General features: G+C 39.0%; 1 protein-coding gene across 1 annotated transcript in view; it reads left to right on the top strand.

Moving 5' to 3' along the window:
• Positions 1-17,337, top strand: part of LOC140356633 (corticotropin-releasing factor receptor 2) — a 181,565-nt gene extending 164,228 nt beyond the window's left edge. Inside the window, exons 10-12 of the mRNA XM_072441765.1 lie at positions 10,060-10,195; positions 11,087-11,128; positions 17,089-17,337. Of these exons, the coding sequence (XP_072297866.1) occupies positions 10,060-10,195; positions 11,087-11,128; positions 17,089-17,229 (319 nt within the window). The 3' untranslated portion in view covers positions 17,230-17,337. The remainder of the gene's footprint in view (positions 1-10,059; positions 10,196-11,086; positions 11,129-17,088) is intronic.
• Positions 17,338-17,571: the final 234 nt, after the last annotated feature.

The following is a 17,571-nucleotide window of genomic DNA, read 5'->3' as shown; positions in this document are numbered from 1 at the left end:
GCTGAATAAAAGTCACATGCTCCAATCTTTCGTTGGACCGCCTTTCGCTTTGACAGAACACATTTGCCGTGTGTGAAAAGCGAAAAGTGTCTCCTCTGTGGCTGGAACTTCCTCATACTTTTCCTGCAGGAAATTGAGGAGGCAATGAAAAAGAAATGAGACTTTGGCCCTTTCTCAATATGTGGTCTTGTGCGTTCTCGTGAAACTTCATCTGTGACGTTTCTCAAGCACATGATCGGCTGTTTCAATTCAAGAAAGCTTACGACCAAGATGAACAGCTATATTGAGGCATTTTTTGTTCAAACAAGCATGCATATAAACATGCATATATGCATACAAACTATAAGATTTTAAAAAGTTGTTATTTTCACTACATTTGTATCATAATCCTCAAACGGATGAGCTGCCGAGCTGAGCCGTGATGAGACTCGGGCTCTGCAGTATTGCAGATTGTCTGTTTAGAGTAGGAAAACATCCTAATGGGATCTGTGAGAGTGGGAGTCCTGAAACTGGAAATCATGATATTTCCTGAAGCAAATACAGCAGAGAGAGAAGGCAGCTCTTTAAGGAGCTCGCTTACTTTGGAGTAAATTTTTTTTCTCTGTGTTTTCTCGTACGCAAAGCAAGATGAAAAAGCCGTTCTCTCTTTTTTGGGCGTTCTGGATTGTTTTCAAGAATCTGACTGCGTTCTCCCCAAGTTCGTACTTTTTGTGTTCTCGGCAAGAACGTGCTTGCTGAGAACACGAAAAGTGCGTACATGCTTTCTTGAGTATTGAGAAGCCCAAGCCCCCAGCAGCCAAGATGGCCGCCCATTCAAGTCAATGAGAGCTCTTCGGACACTGCAGCCCAGAAGTGACGTAGGTCTGCGTCCGGTTTGCGTACCATGTGATCGTACTGACCAATCAGAGAGAGCCCAGTGTGAGATAAAGCGAAAATATTAAACAACTGGTTTTAAGAAAACTGAAGGATTTTGAACCAGAAAAAAGTCGACCCGAACACGAGGTGAGAGCACGGAGCACGGGGCGAGCAGAGAGCAGCTGTCACTGCGTCATCATAAAATCAAGCCGTTTTCACTCATGGATCTATCAAAATATGAGCTCAGCTCATGGTCTAATTCTGTTGTGCTGCTTCTTCACTTTTACATCAGAACATTTGCTCAGTAACGCAATTTTGTTTTTCTACGTCAATTTAATTATAATATATACATAGTGCTTAACTGTACATTTTGTACATGTATTTACCAAAATCTATTTATTGTCATGGCTCAATAGTTTAGTTATTATTCAGTGTTTTGTGGTTTATCGCAAATAAAATATAAAACCATAAAAAATGTCTAGTTGGTAAACTTTTTCACTGACAATGGAAATAATTCTGGTCCTTATTAAGTACATATCATTCTACAACATGTCAAATGTATTCAGATGACATGTTTATTTACATGCAAAACATGCTAAAGTCATGATTAAGTCCGTATTTAGGTTTCTTGTCTGTGTAACACAGATAACACACTGATGGACACGAAACGTAACGTTGATTAGTTTATACTTGGCAAAACATTCCATTTCCATAGCATTTATTACGTGATTTAGTTTTTCAGGCAGAAATATTTCAAGACATTGCTTCTGCGTTGTAGATCCACGGACCTGGTCATTTGTTCCATGATTTGTTCAGTTATTAAACTCATGGATCATAGTTTTACGCCTGTAGCTTATTCGAGGCATTTGGGCTCACCCACGGCATCTCGGCCCGTTCATTTCACCTACACGCGCTCTGATTGGTCTAGACGGTCACGAGCTGGGCTAGAGCGGCGCGTAGAGCGTAGCCGAAGCTAACGACTTAAAATGCGTTTTAAAGACAACTGAAGAATCTTAAAATTTGAAAAAGTCAATGACCCATAAATAGGTAAAAATTGCCTCTAAATCTGACTTTTCTGAAAGCTCTAGGTGCTCTTTCAGCCGAACATGAGCAGTTTTTCGTTACATTGCGCTCCAGGGAAAAAAAGCTTTCTGGATGCGCGGTTTCTTTGGCTGCAGTACCAATGGAGTGGCCACTGGGGGAGTCTGAGACATGCTGCGTCTAGCCATACCCTATCCAGATAATATAATAGATCCATGCTAGGGCCCTACTGACCGGAGCACTCATTTCCTGGTTTGGAGCAAAGCAATTCCATTGGCCACCGGACACCACATGACCTGAATTTACAGGGGAAAAAATTAAATAAGTATGTATGTAATTATGAGCACAATTATTACACAAACAAATATATTCATTCCAAATAAATGCAAGTGTTGAAAGGAATTATGTAAATACATAAATAGAATTTTCCTCAATATTGCAAAGTGCCCTTTAAGCATAAGAGCAGAGAGCCTGTACCAGACTGAAGCTTAACATTTATGTACATAGTCCTTGTGGGGGGTGCATCGTGTATACAGTGTGTATCGTGTATACAGTGTGTATCGTGTATACAGTGTGTATCATGTATACAGTGTGCATCATGTATACAGTGTGTATCGTGTATACAGTGTGTATCATGTATACAGTGTGCGTCGTGTATACAGTGTGTATCGTGTATACAGTGTGTATCGTGTATACAGTGTGTATCGTGTATACAGTGTGTATCATGTATACAGTGTGTATCGTGTATACAGTGTGTATCGTGTATACAGTGTGTATCGTGTATACAGTGTGCATCATGTATACAGTGTGTATCGTGTATACAGTGTGTATCATGTATACAGTGTGCGTCGTGTATACAGTGTGTATCGTGTATACAGTGTGTATCATGTATACAGTGTGTATCATGTATACAGTGTGTATCGTGTATACAGTGTGTATCGTGTATACAGTGTGTGTCGTGTATACAGTGTGTATCGTGTATACAGTGTGTATCGTGTATACAGTGTGTATCGTGTATACAGTGTGTATCGTGTATACAGTGTGTATCATGTATACAGTGTGCGTCGTGTATACAGTGTGTATCGTGTATACAGTGTGTATCATGTATACAGTGTGCGTCGTGTATACAGTGTGTGTCGTGTATACAGTGTGTATCGTGTATACAGTGTGTATCGTGTATACAGTGTGTATCGTGTATACAGTGTGTATCGTGTATACAGTGTGTATCGTGTATACAGTGTGTATCGTGTATACAGTGTGTATCGTGTATACAGTGTGTGTCGTGTATACAGTGTGTATCGTGTATACAGTGTGTATCGTGTATACAGTGTGTGTCGTGTATACAGTGTGTATCGTGTATACAGTGTGTATCGTGTATACAGTGTGTATCGTGTATACAGTGTGTGTCGTGTATACAGTGTGTATCGTGTATACAGTGTGTATCGTGTATACAGTGCAGAAAATACATGAACTCTTTCATTATCAATTCAACACTTAAAGTAACTCAGGTATTCACACTCTCACAGAACAGAATGGACTACTTACTTCCTTTGTTTCTATTTTACATAAACACATTAGGTTAAAGCAGTCCAAACTACGGCCCGGGGGCCAAATATTGGAAGATTGGAAAAATCAAGCATTTTGATTTTATACAAACTTAATATTAATGTTCCAAGTCTTATTAAAGGTGTGGAAGCTCATCGAAACTATGTCAAATGCAACATTTCAAATAATTCAACATTGTCTTGTAGTTTGTGGCCCTCTGCTCCATATAAGTTTCAAAATGCGGCCCTTGGTGAAAAAAGTTTGGACACGCCTGCCTTAAAGGAAAACATACATTTATATACATGATGAATTTATATAGTGATGAGATGAGGGAACAATCGTACATATTTAATGAGCATGGTATAATTGTATACGAGTGGACACTGAATGGACTTTCCCCTGAGCCTGAATAATCCTGGGAAGCTCTTCACTAGTTTCATCAAAAGTTCTGCTCTACTTGCCTTTCCATGTTAATTTCAACTCCTTTTTCTTCTTCTCTTTGTTTAAAAGTATTGACTTTCAATCCGTTCAGCAACGAAACGACTGTAATGAGTATGGTAATTTCAGTACTTTGGCTTGAAAAAAGATTGTATTATTTTATTGTCTCGATGATTTGTTTAATTTATATATTTAATTAAAAAAAGCGCTATTTTCACACAGAGCTTGTTTTCCTGCATTTGCTAAAGCACAACAGTGGAGAAAGCCGCCTGTTTTAAACTCATTTTGTCTACGGAGCAGAGTTTTGTAGAACGAAAGAGCGCGATGAGGAAACAGAAAGTCCAGAGGGCAAAGACACAGAGGCCAAAGTGAACGCCGCACGGAGCTATTGTTGCAAAATGACTCGAGCTCAGGGAAGAATCATCTGCAGAGTTACAAAACCACACAAGGTAAACCAACACTGGCATCATGTAACAACGTTTTACAAATGTGTGTAGAAGTTTATACTCTTATCTTACCTGATGTGATATAAAACACAAATTAATGCACTGTTACTGTTAATGATTAGATTTAATCTGATCTGTTTACAATACAGTCTGTTAATAAGACATTTATAAAGATTCTAACAGAAAAAACTAATGGAATGTTTTTTCTTTCTTTTCAAGCTGTGAAGTTTCTGTGGAAGACCAGGTAAATGATCTCAAAGAGTCTGAAATGTGGCAGATGTCTCTCTATAGCTGTAAACAAAATGCTGTTTGGAGACGTACATATGTGAATTTTTGAATAAAATATGTTATTTCAACCAGAACCTCCACATTTGTTATTTGTTTATTACTATGAACTATTATTGGTATTCTAAAAACTATTTAACATGCTTTTAAAAATTGTTTTACAGAATGTAAAATAAAAATGAATAGATTACTTGATTAATCAAATGAAAAACTACTAATTACTAAAATAATTGATAGCTCCAGCCCTACTGAATCCAGAACGAGCCCATTTTGTCGTCCCGCTAACAAACATTAGCATGCTAATGGCTCACTTAAAGCGCTATGGTCTTATTTTCACCCGAATCGATGCTTTTACAACATATCTGTACTCGGACAAAACAGATTTTACTTACTTATGTGCAAAAAATTGGGCTCATGAACTCATTCATTACGGACATTTTGATAGAGGATTGGACTCACTGCTTCAGCAGCTCTGAATTTGCTTGAAACTCATGCAGATTTTTAGCACTTTAGAACTTAAGCCCTGTACAAACTAGTTCTCATGAAAAGTTTGTTTTAAGTTCTCGTGTCTTTATATTCATCGTGTGGATCATCTTACACAGGCTCATAGCATCATACACAGACGCTGCTCTTTCAATCGAAGAATCCTCTGCTCCTTTAGGTGCACCGAGCAGTGAGGAAATCCATGCTTTAACCGGCACCCTTTTCATTATACAATTTGAGAGAGGGAGTGAGAGAGGGTCAATCAAACAAGAAATGCTCTTACTTATTCTACAGAAAGCTGTTTGTGCTGTTTTAATAACGTAGAGCTTGCTACAGGGCATTATTGTGCAAATGTATGAGTTTCAGGGGTAGAAGGCCTTCTTTGTAAACCTTTGTGTACCAGCTAGTAGCTCAAGGGCTAATTTCCATCTGTAGTCCCTTGGCCGGCTGGTTATAGTTCATATTTATTTATTTAGAAGGACAGCATGTCCAAATGTGCTTTGTGGATCAGGGGAAGGCGTGTCCCTCGGGGTGTCCTTTGGGGGGTGCTCCGGGAGTACGGGGCCCTCTGCTCAGGGCTGTCCGGCCCCTGTATGACCGGAGCAGGAGCTGTGTTTGCATTGCCAGCAGTAAGTCAGACCTGTTCCCAGTGCATGTTGGACTCCGCCAGGGCTGCCCTTTGTCACCGGTTCTGTTCATTGTTTTATGGACAGAATTTCTAGATGCAGTCAGGGGTCGGAGTTCACGAGTGAGGGAAGGATGGAACATGAGATTGACAGGTGGATCGGTGCAGCGGCTGCAGTGATGCGGTCGCTGCATCGGACTGTTGTGTTGAAGAAGGAGCTGAGTCGAAAGACAAAGCTCTCGATCAATCTACGTTCCTGCCCTCACCTATGGTCATGAGTTTTGGGTAATGACCAAAAGAACAAGATCGCGGATACAAGTTGAAATTAGTTTCCTCTGCCAGGTGGCTGGGCGTTCCCTTAGAGATAGGGTGAGGAGCTCATCCACACAGGAGGATCTCGGAGTAGAGCCGCTGCTCCTCCACGTCGAGAGGATTCATCTGAGGATGCCTCCTGGACGCCTCCCTGGGGAGGTGATTCGGGCATGTCCCACCAGAAGAGGCCCCGGGGAAGACCCAGGACAGGCTGGAGGGACTATGTCTCTCGGCTGGCCTGGGAACGCCTCGGGATCCCCCCAGAGGAGTTGGAGGAAGTGTCTGGGGAGTTGGTAAGTCTGGGAGTCCCTGCTTAGACTGATGCCCCCGCGACCCGGCCTCAGATAAGCAAAAGAAGATGGATGGATGGATGGATAGAAGGAAAGCCTCTTGAGATGTAACTGATGGTCTTTCATTAATTTTATATTTTTATACAGGGAAAACTCAATGAGAAAAGTATTTTTTTTCATGGGTACCCTGTTAAAACACAACACAGGATATATAAAACACCAACAAAACATTCAATAAAATTAACAAATACATAAAAACATAATTGCACATACATTATGAGATAGAATTATATAAAACAAGTGGATCGGCACTGCGGTTAGTCCTTGACCAGAGCTTTAAAATCATTAAAAGGCATTTTGTTCCACAAGGTAAAGTATCTGAAGGCCTTCTTTTCCTGTCCCCGTGTTAACACGATGGGTCTGTAAGACAAATATGTTCTGAGACCTCAAGGACAAACTGATAAATAAGCAGGCTAAATGCCAACTAGAGCCTTATAAACAAACAAAAGGCAGTGTTCTCTTCTTGCATCCAATGATCCAACATCCTACTTTAGAATATAATTGACAGTGTTCTGTATCCTTCTTCTCTAATGAACCTCAGAGCTGAATGATAGACTGAGTTCAGAGGTTTTAAGACTGTTGCTTTTGAATGCATTCATATAATATCACCAAAATCCAAAATTGAGAGAAATGTAGCCTGGATTAACTTTTTTCTACAATTAAGAGGAAAACACACAACACAAAGAGAAGGAAAACAACAACAACAACAAGCATGCAAATAACATACTAGATATGGCTCACTAATTTATCATCCCCAAACCTATCTGTCATGTGAACTTATATAATTCAATGATATGAGCTCTTAAATGGCATACTCATACAATAAACCTCAAACATAAAAAAGGTTAAACATTGAATTGTTTTCGAGCTTGCTGTAGAAATGAGTGTCCATTCACTAGCCCCATTATCTGTAACATCTTTGTGTTCTTGGCCCTGCTCCTCTCTCCAGGGTCAGTTATGCTGGTGCGAAGGTGCGATTCTCAATCGTTTTTTCTTCTCACAGCTAAACTTGTGATTGATTCAGGTAGGTGTTTTTGCAAAGGAATATCAAGGTTGTTATAACAGACACTGAAGTGAAGCAAGTTAGCTTCCCTTTAGCTAGGGTTGACAGTATATTGTCTATACAAGATCACTTTGCACTTTTTTAATATGTAAAAATGATTCCAGTCTATTTGGCTATAATAAAAAAAACTCCCAGTACTTATGTTCCCCTCTAAATATTTATATATGTCCCCCAGTACCTATGTTCCCCTCTAAATATTTATATATGTCCCCCAGTACCTATGTTCCCCTCTAAATATTCATATATGTCCCCCAGTACCTATGTTCCCCTCTAAATATTCATATATGTCCCCCAGTACCTATGTTCCCCTCTAAATATTCATATATGTCCCCCAGTACCTATGTTCCCCTCTAAATATTTATATATGTCCCCCAGTACCTATGTTCCCCTCTAAATATTTATATATGTCCCCCAGTACCTATGTTCCCCTCTAAATATTCATATATGTCCCCCAGTACCTATGTTCCCCTCTAAATATTTATATATGTCCCCCCAGTACCTATGTTCCCCTCTAGATATTTATATATGTCCCCCAGTACCTATGTTCCCCTCTAGATATTTATATATGTCCCCCAGTACCTATGTTCCCCTCTAAATATTTATATATGTCCCCCAGTACCTATGTTCCCCTCTAAATATTCATATATGTCCCCCAGTACCTATGTTCCCCTCTAAATATTCATATATGTCCCCCAGTACCTATGTTCCCCTCTAAATATTCATATATGTCCCCCAGTACCTATGTTCCCCTCTAAATATTCATATATGTCCCCCAGTACCTATGTTCCCCTCTAGATATTTATATATGTCCCCCAGTACCTATGTTCCCCTCTAAATATTTATATATGTCCCCCAGTACCTATGTTCCCCTCTAGATATTTATATATGTCCCCCAGTACCTATGTTCCCCTCTAGATATTTATATATGTCCCCCAGTACCTATGTTCCCCTCTAAATATTTATATATGTCCCCCAGTACCTATGTTCCCCTCTAAATATTTATATATGTCCCCCAGTACCTATGTTCCCCTCTAAATATTTATATATGTCCCCCAGTACCTATGTTCCCCTCTAGATATTTATATATGTCCCCCAGTACCTATGTTCCCCTCTAAATATTTATATATGTCCCCCAGTACCTATGTTCCCCTCTAAATATTTATATATGTCCCCCAGTACCTATGTTCCCCTCTAGATATTTATATATGTCCCCCAGTACCTATGTTCCCCTCTAGATATTTATATATGTCCCCCAGTACCTATGTTCCCCTCTAAATATTTATATATGTCCCCCAGTACCTATGTTCCCCTCTAAATATTTATATACGTTCCCCAGTACCTATTTTCCCCTCTAAATATTTATATATGTCCCCCAGTACCTATGTTCCCCTCTAAATATTTATATATGTCCCCCAGTACCTATGTTCCCCTCTAAATATTTATATACGTTCCCCAGTACCTATGTTCCCCTCTAGATATAAATACATATATTCCCCAGTACCTATTTTCCCCATACTCTATTGACGATAGACGATTGGCGATGACACATTCAGTAACTTGTCCTTGGAAGCAGAAGTGTGTCCTTCCTGTCGACAGAGCCTAATGCTGGCTTCATACGGGCGACGGGTGGATGGATGTCCACTGGGCTTTAAGCAGCAGCAAGTTACTATTCAATTATACTTGTCAAAGAGTTTATAAAACGCTCTAAAGTTCCACAATTGAATAAGATATAAAGTTCAAAACTGCATTATGACTTCACTGACCCACAAGGGAAGTGATTTGGTCTTATTTACTTCATACTTAGTGGCCCAGGAAATTGGCTTGTGTTTATTGCGTATACAAAACATATTATGCAGAACGGTCTTTTATGAGGTTATCAGGGTTTTAAATTTCACATCACCTCTTTTCAAATATAAGAACACCATCAATGAAAATCTGCAGTGTGTTATGGTGTTTTTGATACATTTTGGTGTGTACAATGGAAAATGTACAAGATTTATAAGATAAGATAATATATTCCTTTATTGTCCACACATGGGGGAATTTCATTGTTGCAACGCAGGTAGATACAGAGGAAAAGGACAGATAACTTATAGGAAGTTTGAAAAGATCACGGTAAATACAAGGAAAAAGCATCTATTTGTGAAATAAATGAGACTACACGACAATTTTACTCCGAACATGTTCTCTGTTGTTAATTTTTCATCCCGCGTTTTTTTTAAACAGGAAAGTTGTAGCATGAAATGGGGAGAGAGAGTCAATCGACATTAGGCGAATGGTTGAGGGCTGGAATGGAACTCCCAATACCACATGTGCAACACCTTTTACCACTGCACCATACAGTATATATACAGAATACTGCGTGGACAATATGTTTTGGTAAAAAAAAGAAGATTGATGACAACGACACATATTTAAAGATACACGTTTGGTATTTCTAGATGATTTCATGAGTAAATTCAAATGTCACTGTATTTCCATGCTGTCCGGTGGCACATTGGAAGTGTGTGTGTGTGTGTGTGTGTGTGTGTGTGCGTGTGTGTGCGTGTGTGTGTGTGTGTGCATGTGAGTGTGGCTGGTTCTCCTGACAGTGTTTGTGATATAACCTGTGTTCAGGAAAGCGGTGAAGGCCACGCTGGTGCTGCTGCCTCTTCTGGGCATCACCTACATGCTGTTCTTCGTCAATCCGGGGGAGGACGACATCTCTCAGATCGTCTTCATCTACTTCAACTCGTTCCTGCAGTCTTTCCAGGTGAGCCGCAAGGTATTTTTATAAACCCACTAGGATGACGTGTCAGCCCTCACCCACCCACACACACAAGACAAGACTTCTTTTTGTTCAAGTTGTGCTGTTAAATGGGCGCCGTGTAACTTTTTCTTGTGGAGGAATAACATGTATTTCGTTTTATGGACAAAATATTAAGAACAAGTTGAACATCTGTAGGTTCTTGGTGCTGATATTTTTAAAATGAATGGGTTCAAAAACAGCTTCATCCCAGCTAAATAATTGTTTGCTAAATACGCTGTTACTGGCATCTAATTGTTCATCTGTGTGATCCTTTTTATGCTGACTGTAAATGTTTAATATGGTTTTTAATAGATCTTTCTTTTTGATCTGCACCTAGGTACTTCTCTGTTTTTATGTTATTTTGTGTGTGTGGTGTAAGCAAGCTAAACCTACCTATGAGTATAAATAAACCATATCACTTTTCAATTTAAATGTGTATTTACAAACCCAGGTGAAGTCATTGTATTTAAATTGAATTTATTGTATTTAAGCATTTTCACAATTTAATCAAACAACAGTGTCTTATGACTTAAACTTATTCTAACTTTATAAATTACTAATTCGCAAAACACTACAGCAATCCCCATGAGAAAAATTTGATTAAAGTTTTTTATGTTTAATTTGTTTGTTAAATCGCCCCTGAAATGTTGACATAGTTGATTTTGCGTAGTAATTTTCTGAGTGCGATTGCAAAGGGAGTACATCTCTTTTACAACCAATACAAAACTCCATCCCATAAGAGAGATAAACCCTCCTTTTTCCCACTTCTCTGCGACGCCTGAATGCCTCGCAGTTGAAGTAGATGCCTGAAAATGGCCGCTCTTACAGCTAATTCTTATGTGCTTCTCTCCGCAGGGTTTCTTTGTCTCTGTGTTTTATTGCTTTCTGAATGGAGAGGTGAGTCACTGGGACTTTTCATAACATATTTTCAAGTTTAGTTGAAATGAAATGTTAATTCTGTGAGAAACTGGAAAAAACAAATCCCACAGTTAAGAAATGATTAATGGTGGTATTAGTAATGTACTACAAATGCGGGTTTTATAATATGTTTTGTTAGTTTTGCAAAGAAAAAGTGCAAAATTATAAAAATAGCGAATGCAAAGGACAAAATAAAAAGTAAATCCAGGCTAATATTGTGATACTTTTTCAAATTGACAAATGGTCTGTTCAATTTCATTCTATTTTTTAGTCCCAACAGATGAATGAATTTTGACTCATTAGGAATATGGATCATGTTGTTTTGCAATATCTCATGATATTTTCACTATTGCAAGACATTTGAGCTATCTTAACCGAGTAAAGTCGAAGTTAATTTCCGGCCAACGCTGTGTTTTGGTTGATACAGAAGCAGTATTGGGTGTAACTTACTGACTAATAGTTTGTTCCATTAGCCCGGTACTATTTTAGGAGTTAGCATTGATACGTTTTCAATGGGGGAGTTAGCATTAGCCACCAAACCTCACAAACTATTAAAATCCATGGCTGTTTTGGTAACTGACAACCACTCGACCACACATGTGTAACACCAGAGTAAAAGCGTTTTGTGTAGATTGTTTCTATTAGCGATTAGCCCCGAGATTAGCATACATGCTAACAACCTCGTTCAATTCAATTCAATTTATTTTTGTAACGCCCAAAATCACAACAACAGTTGCCTCTGAGGGCGACAGTAAAAAATGAATCAACAATGTTTGTGGTGGCGAGGGACGATGTTTCAGAGTCCTCTGTCCTTAGACCCTCCTTCTCGGCCAGGAAAAACTACAAAAAACCTCCTTGGGAAAAAGTAGATGGACAGACGGACGCGAGGGAGACTGGAGCTGGACCCACTCCTCAGGCAGATGAGGGACCGTCCACACGGGGCAGGGACCACTTCACCAGGAGAGGGCCATCTGGGTCCACAGGTCCTGAGGAGTGAGAAAAAGAAAAAGAAAAGGCAATGAACAGTTTGCAAGTGGAATTAAATATTAAATATTTTTTGATAGAATAAGTAGTCAGAAGAAGAGGATGGTGCTCAAGCTGCTATACTTCCCCAGCATAGTTGCTCCTAGGGCAGCATAGCTAAAGCTGTGGGTTTATATTTCTGTTCCTAACTAGTCTGACCATAAGACATTTCAAAGAGGAACATTTTAAGCCTGGACTTAAATGAAGAGACTGTGTCGGCCTCTTTAACATGGACTGGAGCTGATTCCATAACACAGGAGCTTTGTGGCTAAACGCTCTGTCGTTATAAACATTTCTTAAATGTTCGACACCCGCTCAGGTAGAGGGGTCAGATCCACTGGCCCGCAGGTTGGCGGTGCGATTGTAGCTGCCTCGTGTGAATACTGCCGTTGTGCCCTTGGGGAAGGCACTTAACCTGACTCGCTCCTGGTATCTACGAATACTGGTGTGTGAATGGGTGACTGGTTCCTTAATGTAAAGCGCTTTGAGTGCCTTGACAGTAGAAAAGCAGTACAGTATATAAATGTGACCATTTAACAGTTTGACAATGAAATTTAGGCCTATGTTTTGTTTCAGCAAACGCTACAGTAATAAGCAACCTTAAAAAATTAGAGCTTGAAATTATATTGTGATTACACTTAAAAATACTCTGTGTTTGCGCTGTCCACAAACAACACAATTACAGGTTTTTATTTGCTGCCCCATTAAAGTGAATGTGATTGAATGTTCAGTCAAGTATACCAGGCTGTGCGCGTCGACTCTAAACACATCACTCCTGGAATGGTCTATACTTACTGTAATATTTGTTGTAACATTTACATTTTGTAACATTTACAGGTGTAACACATTACTCTGACGTTATTTATATTATTTTTTTATTTTCCTCATATAAGTCATTTTAGTTCAGCATTTTGAGACTCCAGTTGCTAAGATGTGGTTTTAACATTTATAAAAAAAAGAGAAATAAAAAAAATGGATGGTGAGGTAAGACAATTGTGAAATGAGAAATAAAAATAAAACATGAATTTAAGACGACATTTCATTCCAATATCTGTCCGTCGCTGTCGTTCAATCTGTGATAAAATGTGAATATATGATTATATTTCTGTGATGTATTTTATCTGCATATATATATATATATATATATATATTGTCTGCATCATTAGTCTAAGAGAAAAACAGCATGTGTGACTGCGTTTGTGAAGGTATCGTAACGATGGGCAGGGGAATGTTACCCTAGGGAGGGGGTGCAACAGCCCAGGAGAGTTAGATAAACATTACCCAAGGCTTTATCTCTACGGAAAATACCAGCTGTTGTAAAAAGACAAGTGCCTTGATGTGAAGCTGACCAATGAGAAATGTGACCCGCCTATTCCAGAATATCTAATAAAACCAACCAGCATGAGAAAAAAACGGGGTGAGACGCAGGAGGGTCACGCAGGCTGCTTACAACAGCCTGCGTGACCAGTCCCGGCGTTTTTCCCATGCATGCCATACAAATGTCTGATATTTCTGTGTTGTTTCATATTCTAAGTTGAATTGTGTTCTCTATGTGTTAAGGAATAGCATTGGCGTATGTCTCATTCCATGACACAATCCCAGCCTCATCACTCTCTTTTTTCCTTCCATCGTCCTGTTATTTTAAACGGATTGTTACCGTCCTCTGCCTCTTCATCTCCACAGCACCAAAACCACCAACTATCTCCGCCTCCCCATCTCCATTTCCTTTCACCTCCATCCAAAACTGCCTCCTGTTTGGATATAGTGAAAGAAAACACAAATTAGTTGAAAAAAATATGTGAAAGAGTAAAACTATTAGCAGATTTGCGGAAACAAAAACAGCTCAAGAGTTGGTAAATTATATATAGAATGTTGTGTGCCCCGACAACACAAACCTTTCTCTTTCCACTGGAGTAGTTATTAGTATGTTAAACATGTCCTTGAGCGTCAGCAAACTCAAAGGTCAAATCATGTCAACCCAATTGTTTCATTCGCTCTGAGCCAAAACAAAATACTGCGTTGGAGTGTCGGCTGTTATGTGAAGCTGCCAGTGCAATACAGTACTCTCAACCTTTTCGAAACTTTCAGGTGTCTGCACAATCTTTGTACTTCTACTAAAGTAACACTACTCTTACTTTAGGACGATAGCTGGCTACTCCGCCCACCTCTGCTTGAAGTGCTTATGACAGGTTGGACAACTCATTAATAAAATGCAGTTAAAATAGATATATTTTGAAGGTTTATAATTTCACTTCCTGTTTGAAATTGACATCACACTAGGAATTTACCCAGCAAGCACTTGGCAAAGACTCATCTAATGTCACAACTGCTTAATTATTTGAGAAATAAAGATATATGAAAGCGACTTTATTTTGTTCATTCAATGATAAAGAGTTCCAGTCAGCATAAACTCTGACTGGAATGAGTATCTCTAGTGTGATGTCACTTCCTGTCATTTTCTACAGATTTACTACTACTACTAACTACTTAATTGCTGTAAAACGATAATTTATATGTACAACACTGAATAAAGTCAAAATTTGAAAATTATGAAAACCGTATGCACTTAAAATTTAAGTTAAATTTGAATTCTGTCAAATGCGCCAAAGTTTTAAGACCCTCATCCAAGTAGCTTCTTCAGACTTTCTTTTAAGTAATTTTAGATAAATATTGTGATTTAACTAGTCCAAAATATATCTAAAAACAAAAAACACTTGTTGTAGATTAACTATAAAGCAAAGTATAAAAAAAACATATATATATCTGTGGTCAGTTTTTTAACAGCGCTCCTCTACGTGTTCAAACCAGATGTTCTTCAACTGTAAAAGCAAATTGAGTGTAAATAGTTCACTTCCTTTTTCCAGTTGATTAGAAAGTTCCAATTGTTTCACAGTAATAACCATAATTAGCAGAATTACATGCTGCTTAAGAAAATCAAGGGTGTTTTTGTGGGCATCTTTTTAAAGCATGTGAAACACTGATGGAGTGGGGGGTGATTCAAGTTGAGATTTAAGAAGATTAGCCTCCTGTTTTGGCCCGGAGGCTTTATCAGGCAGGAGAGCTTCAGTGTAAAATTGGGATGAGAGTGGAAGAGGACATGTTGAAATTTGTCAGAGCCAGGAGCCAAACTCATGATGCTTGACCACTGGGCAGCATTAAGGATTAGCCTACGTTTCAACTGTGGATGTAGCTTATCTTTTGCTAAGTGGCTAAAGCTGGTGTATGTGGGGATGTAGCTATTGTTCAGCCCAGGCAGGTGGCGACTTTGCCTGGGGAAAAGGCAGTGAAGAAGATTTAGACCGTCTTTATGTTATTAGCTTATCCGACGCTTTTACAACTTTTAAGCCTTTGGAAAATTCATATTCAATAAGTCCGATTGAATTCTTTAGTTTTTTTTTTAAATACTTTGCAGTGACAAAGTGCATATATTTCTATGTTGGAATGTTTTACCGGTACCACAGTGACATAATGCACACATTTGCAAACCTCGTCCTGATTCAGTTTTCGATGGGTTGAGAATTCAAGATAAATACAAAATAGATTGAAACGACGCATTCTCAGGAGCCTGTGATCATTACAAGCGTTCGTGGTCTTGTTTGGATTTAGATTTTCTTTTCTTTTTTTTTGCATACACTAATATACAGAACACACATGACCAGAGAGATCAAAAGGTCAAAGCATAATTACATTTTATCTTAAATTACATCTAATCCAAAGTGAAGTGAAGGTGTTAATTTCCAAATTTACTTCAAATTTCATATGTCTAATGTCTGCCACAATGTCAGTCCAGATTTTAACATCTTTGTTTAGTTTGTGTGTTTTGATTTGCTCCTTCCATGTTGTAAGCACAGATTTCACCCAAGGGTTCTTCATCTCCCCCAAATGACTCATCTGCCAGTAAGACCTGTACAGGAATCCCCGGCACAACACTAATCTCAATATTTTTCCATTGAGCTTCATATTCTGGGTCACACCAGTATAGCAGGGCTCTATAGTCATTTTTCAAACAAGGTAAACTCCAGCCTCCTTTTTCTTTTGAGAACTGTAAAGTTTTAAATCGGATACAGTTTTTTTCCCTTGCCATATAAATCTTGAGTTCGTTTTATTCCACTATCAAACAGCTGGTTGGGGATGGAAAATCGGAAGAGTCTGGAACATACTGAGAAACCAGGGCAAAACATTCATTGTTAAAGTTTCAATCCTTTGACTTAGACTTAGATAGGGGATAAGTTTCCATTTTTCAAGATTGATTTTCTATATCAATAAAAAGAGGGGTATCTTCAACCTAAATGGTAAATTTGGCTAATCAGTCAATTAAACTCTATCGTTTAAAGGTGCTTTCCATGCAGAAATAAATGTGCACTATGTAACATTTATGGTGGACGGTCCTGCTTGTCCTCAGCATGGAGATGTCATTGCTATGGAGATGTCATTGCTTTGCCTGGAGTGTTCCACAGTTGTCCATTCAACTTATGCATATCCATCCTGACCATTTTTATTGTATTTACCTGTAAATAAATAAGCACTACTGTGGAACATTCTAGGCAAAGTAGTAACATCTCTGTGAAGACAAGCAGGTGGCAGGCGCCCACCAGAAATATTACATAGTAGCTTTAAAAGTCACTGTATCATCTTTGATTTTACCGTCAGGATGAAATTCAATCTTAGAGCTGGAAGACTAATGACTCTTGTAAACTCTGTGAACAACAATTCAATTCAATTCAATTTATATTTGTAACGCCCAAAATCACAACAGCAGCAGTTGCCTCAGGGGGGCGACAGTGAAAAACAGATTAAACAATGTTCATAGTGACTTGGCAATGTCCCAGCGTCCCGTGTCCTAAAACTGAACCTGGAAGGGTTTATAGTCACTACTTATTCATGTCCAAATGTTTGAACGCTGTTTCTTTGTCCAGGTGCGATCTGCGGTCAGGAAAAGGTGGCACCGATGGCAGGATAACCACGCGCTCCGGGTCCGAGTCGCCCGAGCCATGTCCATCCCCACATCTCCAACCCGGGTCAGCTTCCACAGCATCAAACAGACCACAGCCGTGTGACATCATGCTAGCTAACGACAAGCTAACCGCCTGGAAGCGCTATTTTCAAAAGACTCCTACAACCAGAACACAATATGTCCGTGACTTATGAACTTTGGGAGAAAAAAACAAACAAAACAAACAATTTTTTGATATCATGAAAACTCGCGCCATTCGTCCACGACAAAGGGATTCCACTATAGCAGCAGCACGGTTATCTACATGAATTAAATTGACTTAAATTATTTCCGTTGTTTTCCTGATTGGCCGGATAGGTAAATTATTATATTATTCCTAATTCCAATATCTGACAAGAAAATTGTGGTTAAAAACAGTTTGCATGCTTCGGCCAGGGATTGGTGA

The sequence above is a fragment of the Eucyclogobius newberryi genome, unplaced genomic scaffold, assembly GCF_026437365.1.
Source record: "Eucyclogobius newberryi isolate DKJ021-1_F unplaced genomic scaffold, fEucNew1.0.hap1 SCAF_12, whole genome shotgun sequence".
Classification (NCBI taxonomy): Eukaryota; Metazoa; Chordata; class Actinopteri; order Gobiiformes; family Gobiidae; genus Eucyclogobius; species Eucyclogobius newberryi.
This window is presented reverse-complemented; position numbering and strand designations above follow the sequence as displayed.